This window comes from Strix uralensis, chromosome 12, assembly GCF_047716275.1.
Source record: "Strix uralensis isolate ZFMK-TIS-50842 chromosome 12, bStrUra1, whole genome shotgun sequence".
Lineage (NCBI taxonomy): Eukaryota > Metazoa > Chordata > Aves > Strigiformes > Strigidae > Strix > Strix uralensis.
In genome coordinates this window covers 14,858,670-14,874,647 of record NC_133983.1, presented here as the reverse complement: position 1 = coordinate 14,874,647, position 15,978 = coordinate 14,858,670, and the positions used below count along the sequence as shown (strand labels likewise).

General features: G+C 37.7%; 1 protein-coding gene across 2 annotated transcripts; it reads right to left on the bottom strand.

The window, feature by feature from the left end:
• Window positions 1-225: 225 nt before the first annotated feature.
• NAE1 (NEDD8 activating enzyme E1 subunit 1) lies at window positions 226-13,947 on the bottom strand. Of its 2 annotated transcripts, none has more exons than XM_074881870.1 (20): window positions 13,869-13,947; window positions 12,641-12,744; window positions 12,497-12,557; window positions 11,526-11,556; window positions 10,866-10,937; window positions 10,490-10,569; window positions 9,235-9,344; window positions 8,781-8,890; window positions 8,150-8,212; window positions 7,842-7,905; window positions 6,804-6,895; window positions 5,462-5,521; window positions 5,242-5,375; window positions 4,683-4,758; window positions 4,296-4,335; window positions 3,295-3,381; window positions 2,183-2,275; window positions 1,657-1,771; window positions 1,532-1,581; window positions 226-510 (listed from the first exon to the last, which is right to left on the bottom strand). In XM_074881870.1, exons 1-20 carry the CDS (start codon window positions 13,922-13,924, stop codon window positions 401-403), a joined length of 1,608 nt encoding a protein of 535 aa, XP_074737971.1. In that variant the 5' UTR covers window positions 13,925-13,947; the 3' UTR covers window positions 226-400. The 2 variants fall into 2 exon arrangements, with proteins under 2 accessions (XP_074737971.1, XP_074737972.1); XM_074881871.1 differs by having other exon boundaries at window positions 12,493-12,557; window positions 13,869-13,930.
• Window positions 13,948-15,978: the final 2,031 nt, after the last annotated feature.

Sequence of the window (15,978 nt, the reverse complement as noted above, 5' to 3'; positions counted from 1 at the left end):
CTAGCTCTTCTCAGTTAGATCCTCAGACCATCATAGTTATGTTAGTCTTTTTCAACCTCCTCCCCCCTCACTCTGAAGAGCAGCTTTCATGAAAATAAATTCAGCTCAGCTGCAAACCAGGTAAGTCAATTTGTAAATGTAACTTACCATGCCAAAGAACAGCTGCTGCTTTTTTCTTTCAAAGGTCAATCAGAACATTCAAGATTTAGAAAAAAAAAAAAAAAATCAACATTTGGTATGATTTTATTTGTCCTCAGGAAAAAAAAAAAAGATAAAATCGTTACAAATAAAGGAACTTTAATTGGCAGGTAATACAGAACAGTCCAGTCAGTGGCAGAACACCACAGTATTTACAGGACACAGCAGCAGCACCTGGTGGCAACAAATGCAAGATCCTTATCTACAGCTGGAAAGTTGCTGAAGTCTGTGACATTCCACTGTAAATGTAGGTGTTATTAAAAATTACAAACTGCCCTGTAATGACTTTGATAACTTCCTGTGCAGCAGCTCCTGGAAATGAAAAAAAAAAATATAAAACAGAAGGTAGTTAGCAGGTCATATTTAAAACCCAGTAAAATGTTATCTAGAACTCACTACACTAGAATTATTTCAGAAGCGCCCGATACAACTTGTAGGAGGAAAAAATGCCTTTCAGTACTTCTCACTATAAAAAACTCAGAAAGCTGTTACTTCAAAAGTCAGCTTTACATACACTTTGCTATATATACTTTCTCTCTCCATGTACATACACACACAGAGTAAAAATGTGTGAGCAGACCCATGCCAAGTTGTGACCTCTATACACAAAATAGAGAAGTTCAATTAAAAAAAAAATCATATGCAGTTAAACTGTAAAATAAATTGAAGGGTCACTTCACTGGGATCCCTTTGTGTTCTCCTGTAGTATGAAATATTCTGTAACTTCTTCAGAAGATATCTTTACATATTTTCCTAAAGCACTACTCATACCAGGTTTCACTTAATCAGAAAAATTCCTACATCCACGGAGTATTTAATACATTAATAACTATCTTCAGCACTGCATGAAGCCAAATAAAGAGGGTAAGTTAACTGATATATCAATTTTGAGCATCCGTTAAAACATATTTAGTTTTGATAATACCCACGGGTTGAAGGCTATTTATACTTAATAGACACTTAAATGTATTGTGTTAAAGGAAGACGTGTACCATGTTAGTTTTAATATTACTATAATTTATTTTAAAATTCAGTGTATCTTTCAAGCATGTTATTTTAAAAACACATTTTTAAGCTACTACAAGTCATCTACTGAGATTATTTTTTATTTGGTTTCTTTCACTGACTTTAAACCCTTGCTGTGTCCACTTTTTCTACACGGAGAATGAAGGGGAAGCATTTTGTTCTAATGCTACCTTTGACTACAGCCTGTGATTACAGTCTTTGCTCTGACAATACAAAGTAATTAAAACAGTGGAGATTCTGACTCAAGTATGTACTACAGCAGGTTGGTTTGTCTGTATGGACCTTAGAAATACAGTGACATTCTTACCTCCCATGAAGGCAGCAATAGCATGTGGCTCAGCAGCTCCATAGCGACAACTGGATAGAGAAGTAAGAGTTAGTATTTTCAGGTCAGTTTTGCCAACAAAGGGACACTTAAGATATAATACTTACAACTCATGAACATAGTCATCTTTCACCACTACAGACAACCCATGTTCTTGTAAGAAACCAGTAAGACATGATTTCAGCTTTCCGATATCGTCTTCTACCTGATAGTTGTAGACACCTGGAAGGTAAGGTAACTGTTTCATCACAAAACTGTAACACCATACTCAATGTTTAATGGTTTAAATGGCAGTTTAAGTAATTTTTCTGAAAAGTTTCTAAGGCAATTAATGAATTATTAATACTAGACTAATTATAATTGAATATTCTGTTGATGCTACTCATGATGACAAATTACTGCATTGCTGAGCCAACTCAGAATCCATGCAACCCATTTCAGTGGTATCAATTCAGATAAATTTCTTCAGTTCCCAAAGAAAAAATGCTCACTTTAATTTTCACATTTTTAAGTTATATTAATATGAAAACGAAACCACAACTAATGCTATATTTGAAGTTTGTAACTAATATTATAGTAACTATTGGATCTTTATATTTCTTTTGATGATAAGTGACTCTGGTATTAACATACCTGGATATCTACCATGCTGCTTGTAAAATCTATCTACAGTCCGTAGCATCAAGTACAGCACTACTTCACTGTCTGGGTTATCCATCTGGGAAACTGAGAACAGCAAGAGAACTGGTTAGCTGGTACAGATGAAATGGAAAAAGAAACATTTTGAATTACTGGAAATCAAGTATTTCCCATGTGCTTAAACTGTAAAATCTGCAGTAAAAAGAAATCTTAATGAAAACAATCTGCATCTGAGAATCAAAATGAGTCAACTGTCAGATACATGACTTTGACTCCAGAATGTAAGACAAAACCATATGTATGTATTTGATATAAACTGTTCAGTGAAGATAATCACATTTTGACTCTTGACAGTTGCTATAACAATAAATGGGACACTCCTTTGTTAGAATTTTGGGATTTGAAATACATGCTTCATATATTTAACTGTAATTCTAAAACAGGTCTTAAATCCCTTAACATACAGCTCAGTCTTTCTAAATACTACTACTTAAATCACATTGCATATTACCATTACCATATTCAAGGAGCTTTCACTTAAATTATAAATATTACAAAAATTATGAAATCACAAAATGTATACACTTTGTATGTACATTTTGTTCAAAACAGGACTTCTATAGGCTTAAACAAACTTTGATAAAAAGTATTTCCAGCCTTTTTTAAAATTTATGCGGTTCAAATAAATAAAATGCAACATTAAGTAACTAGTTTGCTTGTTCACATACTGAAAAGATAGGTTGAGAGGGGCCAAGACAATTATTCTTATATCTTTGGTCAGGTGAAAGCACCTTTCCAGCTCTGTCAGAAATAAATGAGGTACAGAAAAGAGAAGTTTGAAGAAAACAATGTTTTATTTATGTGTTATCAAAAAAAATCTGCAAGACAAAAACCTGAAACATAGATCAATCTGTAAGGTTATTTCTGAACTTTCGAAACCAATTTTAGTTCAACATTCTAGACTTTAAAAAAAAAATCATACTTCTAGTTGATGCCAAATTATAAACATAAAACTGCATCATGAAATAGAAGTGTAACATTTTGGATCACAAAACCATTTCAAGTTGAAAATGCAACTAAAGTATGTGCCAAAAAGGAGTACTTACTGATTTCATCCTTGTTAAAAGTGTTTAAACCATATTCTTCAGACAGAGATCTACATCGAACCACTCGGAGAAAAGCTGAGTTGCTGCCTAAGCAGAGGGTACAGAAAGGAGAGAATGACCTACTTGAACGCGTCACCACTTAATGTATCTTTCTAAGTCTGTATCTCTGATGCATTAAACATGCAAGACTAAAACTTACGTAATTTCATTTAACCCTTTTCTGGTTCTTCCAGCTTGCAGTAATAAAATCTATTAAACTACATTTAGATCTATGATCACAAGTATTTTAGTGAAATACTTCATGCTTATTTACTTCTAGGATCTAAACATATTTGCCACGATAATGTAACAGCTCACAACATCTGTAACTCTCAATTAATATTCTAACAGTGCAGCTACAAGCAGGAAAAGGTGGTTCTCCAGTATCACTGTTATGAAACAACCCAGCGTGCAGCTACTACCTAGCGCTCAAAAATGTACTGTGAGGTTCTCCAAACACCCAGCAAATGATCTATCAATGCAGTGGCAATGTGCTCTTGGCTATGTGCTTACAGGAAAATGTTTTTTATTTACTTAGGCAGGCTGCTGAGTGGACACGCATACATATACAGAAGAGTCATAACCTAAAATGCCATCAATAGTACTCCTCACCACATCACTGTTCTACCTTTTCAGACTACCAGAGCCTGCACTCTGAAGTCAGTATCACAGAATGGGCAAGAGTGATTCAGTACTAATCACAGAAAGTAGAGGACATCTGCTACCTGTTGTTTGAACCTGAAAAAATGTCCCACCTTTTTTAAAAGCCAACCTTTATAGACTCACTGTCGAAAGATGCTGAATATCTGTTACTTCCACTGAAGATGACAGACACAACTGCTAAGCACTTATTTTAAAAATTCAGATACTGAGTTACTGATTAATAACTACATTATCATTCAAGAGTTTTTGATTATTTGATCATTTGCATAAACACAGCAACAGATTCCAAGCATACTCACAAAGCAATTTTAATTCTCTCTCTGAAATAGATTCGGGTGCCTAAAAGAGAGAATATACTCATTCCAGTACATGCAGTGACCAGATAATTTATATTTTCAGAGATATTCATATATTCATTGTGAAACAACTAGTCGTTCTGGCAAAAAAAGATACCTTAAATTGTAAATAATATATCCCTGCATGCCTTTTATATGACCAAACCAGAAGTGAAAAATAAACCAAACCACAGATATTAAATTTCACTAGAACTTACTTAAGCCTTTTGAAAAGAATTAGATTAATTAAGCCTTCTCTTTTCCTATCTGTTTTCTGTGACTTATTTCTGTACAGAACATCAGGGTAAGAATATTTCTATCCTGTCAGAATGGCCGTACATTTGTAATTACCTTGCCTAGGGATTGTAACAATTTAGCAGCATGGTTACCCACAGCAGCAATATCCTTCTTTGCTTTTTCACGGTATCTGTTAATAATAAAGAAGTCTTAATAATTACAGCATAAAGCCATCAACTTCATAGTGAAGACCGTTTCTTTTTTATGTTATTACTACAAACACTCAGAGGAAGAATATTAAGTAGCTTCAGAACAACAGCCATATATAATTAGAATGAAGTATTTAGAATTAAGTATCTAGGAAACTAGAATTTCTGTAACCAGGTTGACATACATATTGAAGAGAATAACCGAAGGCTGTTTTTAAGCAACAATTACCACTCAGGAAACTGGGATGCACTGAAGACTTAGGCCCTGGTTCCAAGCAGCTGATCACATCTATACAGGGAGCAGACAGCCCCAGGCTGTCATGCTTCCCTCACCCCTCCTCACCCTCGTCCCACATATACAGTCTTTTTTTGAAGTAATACAGGAACTCATGCACTTTGTGAGGTCTGGAGTCATCACCATTTACTACCATTAGTAACTATTCAGGAAAAAATTATATACTTACACATTTTGCAATTTGATAAATTTACTGGAGTCTGCTATCATATCAGGAATAGTGCCTCGGACAGGCAAGCTTCCTTGCCCCTCAGCTGCCACAAATTCCTTTACAGCTCGAGCCAAAACCCAGAAAGAGGGTGACTGCAAATGCACAAGAGAGTCATGTACACAAATGTTATTTATAATGCTTTTTCTACATTTAAGTCTTACTCTTAATTATTCATTACCTGCTCTGTGAGATTTATGCAGCGATCATCATTAAAAATCTCTTCAATGCATCTTGGAATCTGAAAAAAAAAAATTGGGTTTGTATTTACTTGTCTTCTGATTTCTTGAATTATCTGAACACTTACTACATAGGTGATCCAACTCTGAGCAACCTCAGAGTTTCATAGCAAAATCTCTTCTGAATCTTACATAGTCAGTGCTTCTCAGATGTGTTTCAAATAGTAGCACTGCCTGAGAACAAGGCACATGCTTCTGATCAAGATGAATGTTACAAACAAAATCTCACCTTATTCCCATCTCCTATATGGAAGATTTTAAAAAAAGCTGGTAGCAGCATCAGCAAAAGGTACTACCAGTCCCAGCTGCCCATCCTACCTGCTAGAGGCAGAGCAGCAAAAAGGCTGGGGAAGTGAAGAGGAGCTGCAAAAGTGTGTTTTGACTCCTTAAATGCTGCAGTTTAGTCTGGCACACAACCTCAAATAAATCACCAACAGTTTGGGATATGGTTTGAGGTGGCTCGGATGTCAGCACTAAGTTTTACCCTGCTACTTGCTTGGGAGGTTTAAAGTGACTGTCCAAGGAAGGATCAGCACAGCTCAAATAAAAATGGAATGGAATCTAGAATCACAGAATGTGCTTTTACTTCATGTAGCTTTTGCAATTTACCATGGGTGAGAGATGAAGGAAATCAGAGGTCAACTCTAAACCATGACCTATCACTTCAGGAGTATTTAGAACAAGAAAACTTCACTTTTAATGTTTTTAAGCTTGACCAGTTTATGAAGGAATTTCGTAACGTTTCTTTAAGAGGAAAGAATCGAATTTGCTGAGCCAAAGGTCCCTTGCAGCATTTCATTTCTATACAGAATACTACAGCAAGCAGCTTCAATATAGCACAATTTCAACACATGCTTTCTGAGTCTCTCTCCTAGCAATATATTTCAATCAGACATCATCCACACCAACGACTGCTAATTCTTTATAATTGTATCAAGCACTTTACAGTTTAATCTGTAAAAGAAAATCTGATAAAGTCTAAAACAGGAATATACTACTAAGGAGCTCTGGTTACTGACTTATTCTATACTTGAATTCAAGTCCTCAGGAAGAAAGGGTAGCTTCCTAGCATGATCAAGAAAATAAAAGAATTTCCATAAGTTACAGTGCCACCTAGTCTAGGTCTATTTTACTACACATTATTTCAATTTTAAAAATAGTACTAATCCTGTTTTACCTAAATATAAATGTTGCAAATAGAATTCCTGTCCTAGAAGTGCCTAATAAGTTCCAAAACAATGAGATAGTTGAAATTTCTTCTATTTTGTCATATGTTTATTTTACCTCTGTGGTATTTAATGCTGTGTTCACATTTTTTATAGCTTCTTCAAAGTTCTCCTCATCTTCTGGGGTCCCGTTTTCATTCTTTAAGATACCTTATTGAAAACAAATTTAAAAATACACAATCCCCTGAATTCCATTTTATTTGTGAGAGAAAGAGTAAAGTTTCATAATCACTTTATTAATGTAGATGGTGGTAAAAGGCAATTCAGCTCTCCTTTCCATCCCCAGTTATGTTGTGTTGGTTTTAGTCAAACCTGGCAAAGATTTATGCACTCACACTGCAAGCCAGACCAGGAAATGGACTCCACTGAAAATGTAATTTAACCAAAGGTAATTACTACAGATCAGATCAGTTCCCTAGTCCAACCTGGGGATAAGGACAACAGAACCACTCAACAACCTGCACACATGACAGCTTTTAATGAGTAAATACCAAAAATTCAGTTAATGTTTTTACCTTACAATCATTTAAGATAATTTATTTATAGATCTTAAAAATGCCTCATTAATTTTAGCACCTGTAAAAGGTATTAGATTGAAACATCTGCAAAAATGAAGCCTATTGACATAGTGGTTACAGCGTATTCAGTAGCTACATAATCTTTCTCTCTGTCTAGACTAGTTCTTTAGAACTGCAGTGATTACCAACAGTTTGGTGGGTCAAATGACCAATGAAATATTTGCAGCTAGTAACAATTTCAGCACCAAAAGCCACTTGCTTTCCTCACTGTCACGTTTTCCATGTTAAACATCAATATTTTCTATAGGATTTTCTCTTAAGGCCTCTCCTCCCACCCAAACCAAAACATACTCTTGATCTTAAACAGCAAACAGTAAAAAACACTGTCAAACTGCATTTTTAAGCAAATCTGAACTCTTAAGATCCACCTGTATAAAACAATCATTTAGCAGAAGAATCATAGTATATGCTAGCAGATTTTCATATGTTAACCCTGCAAGAACTTCTCGTTATTTTTCAGATTATTGCCTTATACGTTTCTGCCAGTATGACTAAGTTACTCCTAGGACATGTATTACCTTGCCGAATCAGTTGTCTGAAGGCTTCTTTTTCTTTGTAACTCTTAGGCAACTGATCACTTTTCTAAATTTAAAAACACAAAAACATTTTGTCTTTAAAATATCTACTACTAACCTCATTGTGTTCAGACTGCTGAACATGTTTGTCATCATTCACATACATTCATTTGTATTTCAATTAGTAATTTTTTTATAATACCACCTTGTTTTCTTTGTTACACATTGCCAAAATAATAATCTAGTTTAGAAAAGACATATCTAAAGTAATAATAATAATAGACTGATGATTATCCAATTTTGCAATATACCTCATTGAACCATTTTGTTAGATACTTGGCTACAATCACAATCCATGGAGTGTGGCTATGGTCCTGTAATAGAACAGGAGAGAAATCTTTGTTAAGTTGAGGAAAAATAAAAATAGGAGACAAATTAAAAACCTATTTTAAATGTAAACTCTTAACATACCTTCCTCTATTGTAAAAACACAGTACACATTCCAGATTTTGATTCAGAAATAGCATTCTCTAACTACTATAAAGCAAATTATTAAATTATTATTCCTTTACTTAAAAGAAGGGTGGCTGAGCCAAGTTCTGGAGTAGAACTTACATTATGCACAAATACCCACACTGCAAAGCTTTGCAGCAATAATCATAAAAATGAAAAAAAAGGGGGGGAGGGGGAATCGATCTAACAAAAGATCAAGTTGTCCAAGAATATTCCTTACTTTCCAAGATCCCCACTTGCTTAAGATTTAAGTACATACTGTAACATTTGGTGCAGAGGCCAAAAATAGTACCTCGTGACTGATTCTACAGTTGCCTCTGCTCAGATGAGACTCGGCACCAAAAAAAGTCATCTGCCAAGTCATTTTCACAGAATCCCTGTTCTATGTCTGCATCTGTCTTAGAGCACATACTGCACACACATACCAACCTTTTTGTCCATATGATCCAAGTCATAGGACTGAATGTGTTCCCTCAGTTCTGGAAATGGTTTGTCCAGTCTCAGATCTTCTAATGTATTATCAGGATGGGATTCAACAACTGTGAAAAAAATTACGCAACGCATTTCACAGCTTTATGTCCAGCCTTCAAAACAGAGCTATACATCAAATGCAGTGCATCTCCTGCTTGATTAACTGCTTAATTCTCAAAATAAGTGTTTTCTGTAAGTTAACTTCAACATCAGGATAATCATTTTACTATTTGTTACAGTCCATAATTTCTATGCATTCCTCAAAGAATGCTCCTGGTGATGAACTGCAACTATTTAAGACTTAAATACTAAATACATTACAAGATAGAAAAAAAAAAAAAAAAATCAAAGTGACATTACATATTGAAGCATTAAACCTTTTAGGAAAGCCTGAATCTCAGAAAACTCTAACCTGTATGTTCTTTAATAATGACTCTCATATAACCAACCAGTCCATATGTCCTGCAGACCAGGAGAGGAACGTTAGAATTCCAGAGAAGTTCAGCCAAACGCAGCAACGTACTGTAAGGAAAAACATTTTTTGTTTTTCAGATGTACAAAAGGACAACAGTTAACTTTAGTTAACTCTTGCACAAGTCACTCATGAAAGAGAAGTTTTCTATGAGAGAGCTCTAATATTATCATGATTCTAAGCACAAAAGGCAATTCATTTTATACATGAATTTACACTAGGTTAGAAATGCATTTATGTTAGCTTACTTATGTTTAACTCCATCCTCCCAAATGCTCCAAACACCAATTAAACAAAAAACCCCAATGAGTTGTGAAAGAAGGAAAATAAGAATTAGATCTATGTGTCTGTCTAAACCAGGACAGTGTTGCACAAACATAATTTCCAGTAGGGGCAATTCCAACCAGAGGTTTTTGAATAGCACATAAGAAATACTCTTTATTCATGAATTCCTGCAAGGCATTCACCACTTCTAAGAGGCAAGTTGGCTCTCATTTCTGTAAGAGACAGCATCTCTAGCTCCTCTATTAAGTAGGGGAAGGGAGAAAATATATAAAGTATGAACAACAGCCACTTTCTTACGAAAGCAAGATTTAACTATTCATCTATCCAGCAATGTCTTGCTTCTGGGGAGGCAGCTTGCCTACTGAAACAGAAGTACGGTCTTCTCCCCCAGCTTTCTCAATACTGACAGTTGTCATTTTTCATCTGTACTGTTCACTGGAAGGCAGCATGCAAGAGGCCTCTCGGCAGGAAAAGGTAAAAACAAAAATCAAGAACTTCTGGTCCTGACAAAGCTTATGTGGGCAATATAATTACGTACACAGGTAAAGTGGAAAGAGCTATACAAAGGATAAATACATTTGCAAAAATCTAACGGTATCGCAGACCCTATTATCTGTTAGGGTTTACATAAGAATACTTGTTATACTGATTTTGGACCAGAAACAACTGTCGCTACAAAAGAGTACTACTTGACATAGACAAATACACCTAGGAGTCAGGCATGGCTCTGAAAGATTTTAAACTATGTACTAACATATAAAAAGGTCCACAGAAAAATGCCATCATTTACTGTAACCTTCCTTCACAAAGTCCTGTTTCGCCTAAGTTTTCCTGCAAGAATATGCCTGCAGATGAAACCTGCTTTTACAACCAAATGAAAACAAACAAACAACTTCAGATGATTCTTTACCTTTCTGGTAGTTGTGTTGCAACCACCAAGTTAAACCGACTAAAAAAGGAAGGGTCATTGTCTAGAAGTTTTTCTGGGCTCTAAATAGTAGGAAAAAAAAATAATCAGGAAACACTGTGAAAATTTCTGAATACACAGCAAGTCTGTTCATCATTCAAAGTGTTAAGTGAAAGCTGTAAAATTATGAGGAAGTTATAAAATGTTTAAAATACATAAATTGACTTTTTGCAAATAACCTAAGATCTTCCTCAAATGTTGTTTTATCATGAAGCTACTCAAAATGCAACATTACAAAGACAACACATAGCTATTATTTCCTACTGTGTGTTATCACATTGTATAACAAGAAATGTACAACGCATTTAGGAAAACAAACCTCTTCAACGAAGTTTCCGGCAACATCACTATTCAATTCTTGCAAGAGCTCAGTGGCACTCTGGGCACGATTCTGTTTTGGAACAATCAAAACAATGTTTAACCTCTCGAGATGCAATTTATGTAGTATATCAGCACTACATATGCTACATGCTTTAAATTAAAAAAAGACTTCATCATAAGCTAGGATTTCTTATCCAGGCCTTGCTTATGTGAGGAAAAAATAAATCCCTTAACAGCAGGTACTTGTTTGAGATCATTTTTAGTAATATCATTTTAAAAACAAGAATTACATGACAGCTATTTATTAATTTCCAGGAGTTACCTATGCCTTTAGTACTCTCTTGGTTTTGTGATCCCCCCCGCCATCCACTTCTCTACTCTTAGCTTTACTCCGTCAACCACAATTCTCTTCCACCTTATCCTTCCAAAGATTTTATTAATGATATCCTGTTCATTTTTTCCATTCAATCTTGTCAGAATTGAGCTTATCTTCTCACTTATGAGCAACTAAAAAATAAGCATGGGGAATTATGTCAAAGAATAAATAAGATTTTAACCTATACATACATGTTTTTAGCATTACTCACAATATTATGTTTATTTACCCAATACTTTCATGCTTTCAATACACCTAAAGTGACATTTGTTATCTCCTCACCTGACCAATATGGTTTTTTTGCAGAAAGAAACTGGAAAGGAGACAAGAAAGAGTTATATGTGAAGTTTTATCTTGAACAAAAACAACATTAAATCCACATTTTGGAGTGCAGAATATGTTGCTGACTCTCATACACAACAAACCAAGTTCCCCCTTAAATGTCCTTTTCTTCTGCCCACCACTGTTATATTTCCCTCATGATCAGTTTCTTAAGGAAACTTTCCAATGTCTGAGTCTCAAATCTGAAAAATAAGACATGCCCAACTCCTCTAGAAGCCAGGATCACACTGCAGATTCTTTTTCACTAGACTAATTAAAGACCCATTAGTACTCATGTCTTCATATAATGAAATGGCCTTCCCCCTTGTATATCCCCTGCAAGAAGACAGATATTTGTAGGTATCTACATGAAGTGTAAGAGAATGTGATCTAGAATTAGTAAACAAATTATTTTCTATGGGCTTTGTAAAGAGTTTCTTATCCTTTCTCCTGCTGCACACAGCATTTCAAAGCTATCAAAGGTAACAAATGGCTATCAGTCATGGTTTCACAATGACAAACTAATGAAAACGGAGTTATTTTCATCATCAAAATTACAGAAAATACTGAAACACAAGTAAATCTTGAGTTGTTATATCTCAAGATTAAGCAAACAGGCTACTTTTAAATATTTTTATACTGAGTAGACCATTGTCTTTATAAACTTGATACATGAAGCAAATAGACCTGTAAGATACAAAAACAGCAGCTAAAAAAACCTATGTAAAATCTTGCAGATAATGTCAAAATGGCTGTGCATGCTGTATATGCCACAAACATCCAAAACCACAAAAGACTTGGAGAAACATATAGAGTACTGTAAAATTATTAAGGATTTTATAGGATTTCTTAACAAGTATAGAGACAGAACTACTTAACTTATGAAACCCTGTTACTTCTCAATTTGTATCAGAAACTAGTAACAAACCTACTTATTTCCAACATCTTCTCCAGAGACCCGACTCCCATCGACAATTGTAAATGAACCAATACCTTGGGGGAAAAAAAATACTATGAATAACTAGGCATTATGAAATTATCAAATACATTACAAAGAAAATACAGAAGTTACTTACCTGGTAGCACTAAGTTTTTGAGTATTTCAGTTCCTGTCGCTGTTGCATTTATGACACAAACATGGGCAGATTCTAAGGCTTCTTGTCCATGGTCACCCCACAATCTATATTGGGATGGAAATCAAAACATCATGAAATTATTTTATTTCAGATTGTAAAGCCAATATAAAGAAAAGAAAAAAAGTTAACCACAATCAGAGGCTAGCACAATACTTCCTGTCCACTGTTAGAGGGGCTAAATAACAGTCACCAAAACAAGCTTTCCTTAAGAAAACCTACTGTGACAAACTTGAAACTTTCTAAAGAGCAACCCAATTTTACTGATGTTTCACTTTCTTCACCTTTATACTCTACACCCTATGAATGTGCACACCTTTTCTGTTATAACATTGAACTTTTTAAACGTCAGCATGGGTCAAAATACTCCTCACACAGTTTTGCCCTAAAACGGAATGCTCTCTTTTTCATATGATGAATACAGTTTTATGGTTTTTTGTAATTTATAATCCAAGACATACAAATAGATGAAAACCAGTCTTGATGAGTTTGGTAATGTATTTAAGACATCTATAAAATAATATTCAGGCGAAATCGTGATGTGACTGTACTCGGTCACAAACGCCCCACTGATTTCAGGCGGGCAGTGATGTTACTCTGTCCACCTGCAACAAATTCAGTTACTCAATAGACACAGCAAAGCATTATTGCTACTACCACGACTGTCGAATGTACGCGAGTGTGTGAAAATTAACCCATGCCATACTTGAGAAACCGGCTGGCTCCCGGACAAGGCGCCCTGCTCTCGTTTGACTTTGCTCCGTTCCTGCCTTTCTCCCCGTGCCGGCACAGCCAGTCACGCAACTGCTCGGCGAGGCCGAGAAGCCGCCGGCCCAACCCGGCCTGACCGCTGGGTCACAGCGCCCCCTCCCCCGCGGGCTCCCCTCGCGCCCCTCAGGGCACGGCACGGCCGGAGCCGGCGGCTGCCACCCGCCGGGGGGGCTCAGCGGCGAGGGCCCTGCCCACACGGCGCAGCCCCAGGGGCCGCCCGCCGCGCCGATCCTTACAAGCGGCGGCGGCCTGCCGCTTGATCGGGCAGCCGTGGCCGCGGGAGGGCGGCGCGCGGGCTGTGGCCCCCGGCCCGGCCTGCAGCGAGAGGCGAGGCAGGGCCGGGCGCCGCGGCAGCCCGCCCTGCGCCCGGCCAGGGCGGCGGCAGCCCCCGCCGCGCTACCTCAGCTGCCGGTCGTATCGCTGCTCCTTGAGGGCGGCCCTGCCCGGCTGCGCCATTGCCGCACGCTCCCCCGCGGCGGGCGCTGCGCAGGCGCGGGCCGGCGCAGGCGCGGGAGCGCGGGGCCGGAGGGGCGCGGCCCGGAGGGGCGGGGAGAGGCGGAGCCTCGCGGGAGGGGCGGGACCCGCCAGGGGCGGTGCGTGGTGCCGCGGGACCGGCCCCGCCTCCCTCCCCCGCCTCCTCCACCGCCTCCTCCGAGCTGGGAGGTGCCCGCGGGGCCCGGGCACGAAGCTGCGGGCCCGGCCCTGCCTTGTCCCGGGGAGCTGGGCCCTGCGCGGCGCCGTTAAACACGGACACCGCCGCGCCCTCCCTCCTGCCGGCCCCGCTAAAAGCGTCCTGCGGCCCGGCTGAGCGGGGCGCTGGGCTGGGGGCTTCCAGCCGGTATGGTGGGTTACCTCAGGCTGCGCTGCGGGGTGGCAGGGTTCCCCCCGGGGCTCCTCTGTGAGTCACGGGCGCCGCTTCACTCTCGGGAGAGAGGTGAAAGAATTCGTGTTGACACGGAGAGTTTACTAAATGCGGTGGGGATGTGGGAAGAGCTGCCATCGTTGTTCCATGGAATTGAGACAGCGATTTGGAAAACGGTAGAAAAAAATGGTGCTGAGAAAGCAGCCTTGATGGAAATCACGAGCATAGGAACATAAGATGCTGTTTCCTTCAGGAATGTGCTTCTAAAGATACGGTGCCATTTTCAAACTCATATTCAAAATGGGTATTTCTCCATCTCAGAGCCCACTTTCTGGTATGATGTTCTGAAGCATTTTCCAGCAGTCTGAGTTGGAAGCCCTGCTGATACCCACATTCAGAAAAATCAGTCAGATATATTTTGCTGAGATGGTGGACATTATTACAATGATTTCTCTTTAGTATTGAGACAATAAAATCTGAAATCTACCGTGTCTATGTACTTCTGTTATGAAAATCCATATAGGATCAACATAGATTGTACTATAAACATGTACAAAAGGAAACTTTCAGATCTTTAAAAATGTCAACCAAGGTTTCTGGCACTGTTTCAACAGCAAAAGAGAGGTCCTAAAATGTGTGCATCATTCCAGCTGATTTGTTAGCCCATAAAGGGGTGTTCTGTTGTCTTTCAAAATCTGCTTCTCTCTAATAAGTTCAACTTGCTATTTATCTGATGAAATAAAATATACAACAGTACAATTATAATTTAGTGCTTTATACCTTGCAGATGATGTAAAATGTCATACAATACAATATAGTGCTTCCTCTTTTGTTTTCCCATATACAGTATCTCCTCCAAAGTTCATTTTTCTCAGGCTTTGTGTTTGCTATGTCACAGTAAATCCTTCCTTCTGTTGAAATTTCAGTGACTGTTACAATATTTGTAGGAACATTCTGTTCACCAAAATCAAAAGTTGTCTCGTTCTGTTCTTGCTCTGTCCTACAATTATACAGTTTCAACTGGACAAACCATAAATTATAAGAATTATTATTTCAGACTTAGTTCCAAAATATAGTCCTCATTTCTGGTATAAAGCAGCCAGGTGTGTATAGCTTTAAAAGTCAAAGACAAGTCATAATAAAAAATGGCATGTGAAGGCTGGGAAACTCCTAGGGAGTCAGGTGCCTCGTTCTTCTTTTTCTGTCCCACTTTCCCAAGAATGTTCCAAATAATTCTTTCCTCTTGGCCCATATTTTATTCAAGTTTTTTTCTCTTGCAAAATTGTCTGTTAATTTTATGCATGTTCTTTTTGTTCTTTTCTTCTCAATCCCTTCTTTAGGGACCTTTTTTTCCCCCCTTATGTCATGAAGAGACTCCCAGTAAATAAATGTTCCCTTAGAAATCTCATGAGTCTCACCGTGTAGCTGTGGGAGAAGGATTGCCACTTTCAGCTCCTGAAGTTACACCGGATGCATGAGAATCTCAATATATAGTCATCACATTTTTGTGTTTGCAAATAAAAACTTGAGAATATAAAATCTGAAATTTCTATTGTCAATCAACAAGTGTAGGCAGTCACTTTTAAAATAAAATACAAAAAAAAATATCTGGAATTATTCTGCTTTTTAATGCTTAGTGTTGGCAGTA